General features: G+C 37.9%; 1 protein-coding gene across 1 annotated transcript; it reads right to left on the reverse strand.

Annotated features, from left to right (window-relative positions):
• Window positions 1-73: 73 nt before the first annotated feature.
• Donson (downstream neighbor of SON) lies at window positions 74-7,417 on the reverse strand (the record flags this gene model as incomplete). Its single annotated transcript, XM_013504316.1, is given in 9 exon segments — window positions 74-902; window positions 1,378-1,590; window positions 2,829-3,027; window positions 3,500-3,604; window positions 3,715-3,793; window positions 4,598-4,776; window positions 5,481-5,659; window positions 6,070-6,273; window positions 7,352-7,417. Coding segments are annotated over 9 exon segments (1,359 nt in total), but the record flags the coding sequence as incomplete, so codon positions are not given.
• Window positions 7,418-7,856: the final 439 nt, after the last annotated feature.

Here is a 7,856-nt window from a genome sequence, read left to right on the forward strand (position 1 = left end):
AAACTTCTCTGGAATAAATGTGGTGTTTTATTTTCTGGACCATAAAGTGAACATATACATCTTCACTAAGTACTATTATCTAAGCATGTTTATTTAAACAATTTCAAACATACACGCACACACACACACCCTATAAACACATTAAGTAGTACTTTGTCATGGTAACTGAGTATCCAACTCTTAATGCTATTCTGTATGGAGTCCAAAATATCCTTTTATCTGAGTTTATTAGCATGTATTTTAAAAAATTTATATTTGAGAATAGAGAAACTATAAATCACTAAGATGCTTTGGTAGAAGCATCAGTAATCAACTCAGATAGTGTCTACATCATTTTCTACTTTTGTAAACAATAACCTGTTCTCAGGTAAGTTGTAATATTTTTAGTCAATGTCATGAAATAACTGGTACAGATTTACTCTCAATTTGTCATTTATAAGGAAACACTGACTTTAATTTGGTTTTCTACTCCATTTACAAATAGCTTATAGGCATAGATTCCTTATTCAAGTTACTTGGGTTTTAAGAAAAACTGCATCATCTTCATACCTGAAACTTTAGTATGAAACAGTAAAACCAATGTTGATTTAAAACCTTTATATTATTACTCAATGCATGTATGTAATAAAATTAAGAAGTGAATGTTTGTAAACATTTCAGTATTTTAAAGTATGTTCCTTTCTTTAAAGACAAAGGTATAAGAATCTTCAATTTCCTTGCTAGGAGGTTTTTTTCCTCAAAGATTCCTTTTAGGCTTACTTTGCTGTTCAGGATCTCCAATTATAAATGTAGTTATTCATTTCCACATTCCGTAAAGATGATTTCCCCAGTAATGGTGTTTGACTAAGTTGCTCCAGAGTCTTACGGTGCAACCCACAGTTAGCAAGCTCCTTATTAACTTCCTGTGGAAATAGATACACATTAAGTCTTTGAGAAAGCACATTAGCCTCCGAACACTCACATTAAAATGACTATCGTGAAGACTCACATGGCTCATTCCTGTAATTCATTATAGAAGTTGATCCTGAGAATTTGTGCAGAGTGACCAAACCCTAAGATGTTTTTAATGTTAGGGAAATTTCTGCAGTCATTCTTACAGTACAATAGCTTAAATTCATAAAATTTACCTCATAAAGACAACTTACTCCTTTAGTGGTTTTAGTATGATCACAATTTAATTAGCACGTTTGATGTATATGATTACATTTATTGTGGAGAGTTGCATATACATATCTTAATTTTTTACCTCCTTCTCCCTCCCACTTGATACAATAAATGTTTCATAACTTCAAGCTCAAATTCACCTCATAAATGACTTCTTTCCTCCAGCTAAAGGAAATTACCTCGAACTAAAAGTCTGTATAGGAAGCTACTTACTTTATCCAGTACTTTATCCAGTGACAGGCAGATATTAAATACAGCTGTTGGCTCATGTGGATACAGTCTTGCAGAGAATGACCCACTCTGTGAACATTTCAGTAGCCTGGTTATAGAATGTAGAGCGTGAGGCATAACTGGACCGGTAATATCCAAAGAGAATTGATCTTGGTATCCAGAAAGAGCCTGTGTCTTTACATTAACACTCCGTGCCTTCATGTAAATGAAAAAGAAAAAAATTACATAACCCTATCTCAGGCCCTTGTTCCTTAGCTAAAAATGTGCTCAAGAGCCAGGCAAGGGGGGGAACAGGCCTATAAGCTACCAGGTACATGCCTATAATCTTAGCTCTTGAGACAAGGAATGCATATTCAAGGTAAACTTGGGCAACTGAGTCCTAAAATAAAAAGGGTTGGGAATGATACATTTAGTGCTCCTTGGGTTCAATCCCTAGTACCATCAAAAAAAGTCCCAATACTTTTTCAATTTTTTTTTTTTTTTTAACTCAGGATCTTGCCTTGCCAGGCGGGCACTGTGTCACTGAACTATATCCTCAGCCCTTCAGTGTTTTTCTTTGAAATTTCTTCTGTTTGTTATAGAACAAAAGTAAAACTAGTTTCTATGATATCAACACAGTTTACTAAACACTTCTAGAAGTGTTTAGTAAACTAAAGTGTGTTTAGTAAACTCTCAGCATGTTCAGGATCCTCTGCACATTGAGATTTTCACTTGATGTACAGAGTATTACATTTGCATAAGCCATCTTTGATTTAATAATACACTATGAATATGGAATACTGGGAAAACTAAAATCAGTTTTATTGCTATTAATATTTAGTATATATATAGTTAGCCTTTTCATTGAACAGTGATCCAAATTTTGATATCTATAATGTGACATCCTTGGCTATATTCTTTCACTGATGAATTACTGAAACAAAAATTTAGCAATGTAAGTGTCAAGAACAGAAATAAATACCAAGGTGCTTTAGCTGTGAATCACACTTTCTTGGGGCCGGGATATAGCTCAAGAGCAAAGCACCTGCCTGGCAAGTGCAAGGTTGGAGAATTCAATTCCAAGTATGAAAAAAAAAAAAATCATAATCCAAGTAAAACATTTCATAATTAATATATTCTCATATAATGTAACCTAACTGTCATATCAAGGATTTTTAAACTGAGAGGAAAGTAAAATGAAAATACACAAAGTACAAAATGCTAAGAGTTATTTTTTAAAAAATCAATCATCTAAAACGATATGGCCAGCTGGGTATGGTGGCACAAACCTTTAATCCCAGCACTCAGGCGGCTGAGGCAGGTGGATCACTGCCAGCTTTGAGGCTAGCCTGGACTACATAGTTCCAAGGCCAGCTGAACTACATGGAGAGATCCTGTCGCAGAAAAAAGTACTTTTATAAGAACTGGTGAAGTGCAGAATTTTAAAAAATTACCTTAAGCATTTGCATTGTGGCACCTCGGAATGCTATAGGTGATAAAAGGGTTGGTGGAAGTCCTGCCTGTGCACCTGAGGTAGCAACTAAGCTCTTGCAGTTGATCAAAAAGTTAAGCAATGTAAAGGTGTTGGTTCCTTTTACCAAAACAACAGACTCGGGTCTGTGATCCATTTGTACTTCATGTTTCTCTTTACGCCTGAAGATGACAATCAAGGAAATTTTTGCAAATCCTATACCAAGGGGGGAGTAATCTTGATTATGAATCAGCTAGAAGCCTTCTTTTCCAAAACATTCATAAGTAAGTTTGAATAAAAATGTTGACCTGCTACATTTGTTAGAAACTGACAAGAAAACCTAGTCAAAAACTTCTGACCTACAACTTAAAATAGCTTAAGAGTCCATGGTTTATTACTATTTAGGGGTTGTTATTCACTATCATAATGGAAAGTTAGTTTTAAGATGAACTGAATTTAAAATTAGTTACTAGGGGCTGGGGGTTTAGCTCAGCGGCACAGCTCCTTCCTGGCAAGTGCAAGGTCGTGAGTTTGATTCCAGGTACTGGAAACAAACAAACAAACAAAAATTAGTTATTAAAAACCACAAACTAAGAATTGTTCATTAACAATTCAATAAAAACTAATTCTTGTTAATACCAACTGAAAGGATACAGCTTGATCGACAGTGTATCTGGCTTTTTAATTTTATCATGCACGCCCATCTCTTCCAGCCAAGAAAAACTTTCCTCTTCATCTTCATCACTGATTGCCTGCTCCCTAGGAAATTGCTATAGTTAGAATTTCCACTTCACAAAGCTGGTACTTTTACAAATCTACTTCACTGAATCCATAAATCCCTGGATGTAAGGATTTTTTTAATCACGTACTCCCCATGTCCCAAGTTTGTTCCATATGCTTTCTTCTTATGGTCATTTTCTTCTATTAAAGGCAGAGAAAATTCAATACCTACATAAGAATATAAAAACATAAACTCAGTTTACTTTAACAGTACTTAACAGGAATGCCCTACTTACATAGTACAGAGCAATGGTGGCAAACCTATGGCATGTACTCTGCAGGGGGCTGTTTATTAACCTTGAAAGCTCTAAAACGTTGGCCATCACTGGCATAGAGTACCTCAAATTTGAAATGGGAAACTTTATACTTCATCTATTAATGTAGTCCTCAAGATTTTCTTGAGTGTGGCCCGCATCAGACCATCAACAAGCACACACCTCTCTTTGAAACAAACACTTCAGGAAACAGTGATACTGGTACATGGGATATTTTTTCATAAATTACACTAATTTACTTTCTGAAAATGTGCTGTTGGGTCTATAGATAGACTTCATGATTTACAGATCAGCTAACCTATTTTGAAAATCATGTTATTCAGAGGTAGGTAATGTGTTCTAGAAAAGACTTTCTAGGGAGTGTATCAGATACTGACTTTGCAGTCCATTATGTGTTTTACTTCAGAGATTAGAGAGAGGAACACTATTCATTTAAAATTGTAAGGGACGGTTTAAGCAAATGCAGAGAAACACGGAAATCCAGATACTACATTTTTGTAAAAATAGGCAATTCAAACTTTAACTTTTATAGCAGACATTTCATATATAAATTGTGCTATCATCATTTTATTTGTTTTTTTTTTTTTCTTTTTTGGTACCAAGAATTGAACTCAGGACCTTGCACTTGCCAGGCAGGTGCTTGTGCCAATGAACTATATCCCTGGCCCATATCATCACTTCAAACCTAAACTTTTACCTTCATTTTTCATAGCTTCTCTTAAACCTCTAGTTGTAGGAGATATGAGAGCTGTGATCATATCACTTCCTGCTAATCCTGCTGCACGGAACAGGACAGTAAACTGATAGGTGCAAACGTAGAAATAGGGGCAAAGCTTTGTCTTCAGCAGATTATACAGAGAAGTAAGGCTCACAGACCTATGAAGCAAAAGAGTTTTCTTTAGATATTATTAAATATTTAGCTCAATGTTTAAAATTTAATCTGACACTTTAATTTAGTCTGACACTCAGTTTAAAACATAAATACTTTATAGACAGTGGTTTGAATTTTTGCAGTTATGTACAAGTTAGCTGTAAGGGACTGAAATTCGTAATGTGGACTCATTGATGACTTCTCAATACTTTTTACAGTGTTGACCACCTAAACACTAACCATTTTTTTTCAACAAAACCTGATAACTGGTTGCTGACTTTCTCTGAACTTCTGATATAGATGGACGTAGTCACTGATAAGAATATTAAAGAATTATACTCGCCTATATTAATCTAACACATACACATTTCATATTGTAATAGTGATGAGAGTTTAAAAAACAAGCAAGCAATTTAAATGTTAGTTATTTACCTGTTCTGATAAAATTTGGGACAGAGAGATGCTACTATACATTTCCATATAACAAATACAGTAAGATATGGTGGCACGTGCCTATGATCCCAGGAGGCTGAGGCAGGAGGACTGCCACAAGTTCAAGACCAGCCTGACCTACACAGCAAGACCTTGTATCAAAAAAACCCCAACAAAAATAAAACAAAAAAACCCCAAACCAAAAAACGCTAAAGAGAGAATACTGCTAAAATAAAAATTCAAGACTGCACTGCACGTATCTTTTTATAAATCTTACCAGTCACTCATTAATACATGTTGCAGGGTTTCATCATTTGACCAAGGGCTTGTCTTTCCAGCCATTTTCCTATCAGCTGCAATACGAGGAAACAGTGATAGCCAAGACAAGGCAGGGTGGAGCCAATAGACAAGACTCTGCTGGAAGGCACAACGGAGCTCAGTGGAGAGTTTGGGATCCTAAATTCCAGACAGGACAATGGGTGATTTTGGACCCAGGAAAATATAGAATTTCATTAGAGCCACTGAATATGTCAAACAGGTCTAAGAATCTTTTAATTTCTTTCTATGGAAGTGCATTAATAGCTGTTAATTGGGGCTTGTTTAGGATAGCCCTTGTAACCAGCAATTATAGTCTGTCAGTTACATTTGTTACTTTAAAACAGTCATTTTAGCTGGGGGTGGTGGTGCACACCTGTAATCCCAGCACCCAGGGAGGCTGAGGCAGGAGGATTATTGGGAGTTCAGGACCTTGGGCTACAAAGCGAGCTCAAGGCCAGCCTGAACTGCACAGCGAGACCCTGTCTCAAAAAGACAAGAAAAACAAAACAAAACAAAGCAATAACCCAGTCACTTTATTTCAGAATTACCTGCATACTTTGAGGCAAAGTAACCTCTGTTGCCCTACAATGCTGGACAAGACCTTGAGCCTCCTCTTGTGCTTTCAAATGATCTGTCCAGGAAAACGGTTGAGGAGAGGTGAAAAGGAGCCGAGTCTTAATACTCCAGTCTACAGGTAACTCGGTGCTTCTTGGGAGTAGAGTATCCAATTCAGAGAACGATACATGTGGAGTCTCTCAGAAAACAAGGAACACAAAAATTAGTTTCAAGAAAAACCCTTTAATATAAAGATTTTATCAAAATACTCATGATTAAAATTATATGCACAGTGTAGTAACATACAGAATACATGAGAGCTCAGTGGTAGAGTACTTGCCAAGTATGCACAAAACCCTAGATGCAATCCCTAGCATTACAAAAAGAAAACAGAACTATACACTGAAAAAGTCTGGAAGTAGCTAAACATGACAATGGTTACCTCTGAGATGCAAAAATCTGTTGAAGGTAGTGGAAGAAGAGGGGCATATTTCATTTTTTAGTTTCAGTAGTTCTTTATGAAACTATACATGTTGTTATCAAAGTAGAAATCTTAGCAGTATTCAAAAAAATATCTCTCTTAAGCTTCTGAAATACAGAGCTAAGCTGGTCCTCCTGTAACTTACCTAACTACCATCAAAAAAAGTTTCCTCACCCAAAAATACCCTGAACCTGTGCTACTTCTTCAAGTTGACAATTCTGCACGATTATTACAAGGATTTTTTCTGCATTCTCCAACAGGCCATGAAAGCCATTAATTTATAAAGAGAGAAGACTGAATCTTGGGAGCTCTTCTAGCCTGTTCCCATTAGGACAAACTAAGCATTTATCCAGCCATCCCAGTAAATACTCAGTAAATGGGAAGTGTGTAGTGGAGGGGAGCCATGAGGGTCAATGCTGTGTCACCACCTGCAATGGTCCTCTGGTGATCTGGTTTTAAAAGTTCGCAGAACAGGAACTTAGCTGAGCCTGGAGGGCTGCTTCTGGGTGATGAGCTGGCAGTCATTACAAAAGGAAGGAGAGTGTCTAAAACTGATCAGGGGGGTGGCAGGTGGTGTAAAAAGGCTAGCCCGCATTCGCTAAAGCCCACATCCACTACTGCTTATTTCTGGGTGGGCGACCATAGCAGGCATGTTACAGGTTCTTCACCTGGGAGGATGCCATCTTTTCAATCCTAGGTCACTCTCCAGCTCATTTGTGAAACGACTTTTCATACAAAGCTTTTTTTGAGAAGTCTGAATAATACATCTTCTAATGATATTTGAAAAGTATTACCTGATATAGTTCAGTTCTTTCAGTCTCTTCCCACAGCAAACCATTTTCTTGATTAGAGTCTAAAAACTGAGATTAAAAGTCATCCTTTTAGAACTCAGATGATCAGCTAGACTGCCCTGTTTGTATTATTTTTGCATTTGGGGGACAGGGTCTTGCTACTGCTGACCGCGAACTCATAGCCATCCCAGGCTGGCCTCGACACCCTGGCAGTCGTGCCGCGGCCTCCCCGGTGTGCAGGTGTCTCAGTATAGCGAGGGGCGGCCAAATCCAAGCACCCCCAATCAGTCTACCCGTGTTTCGCTTCACTTTTGCGCCTGGACTTTAACATCAAAATTAAGAAGGGCCCAGGTTCTACGCATCAGCGATCGACTCCAAAAGATCCACAAGGTCGGCAAATTCTGGGCAGGCAGCCCCCCACGTGCCCTCCGGGGCTGCCGAGGCGCGGGCGCCGCTGAGGGCGCCCGGGCCCCGGAGCACCGCCCCTCCGCCTTTCGGGGCGGCCTCC

The sequence above is a fragment of the Chinchilla lanigera genome, unplaced genomic scaffold (genome assembly GCF_000276665.1).
Source record: "Chinchilla lanigera isolate Chin_1 unplaced genomic scaffold, ChiLan1.0 scaffold00006, whole genome shotgun sequence".
In the NCBI taxonomy this organism is placed as follows: Eukaryota; Metazoa; Chordata; class Mammalia; order Rodentia; family Chinchillidae; genus Chinchilla; species Chinchilla lanigera.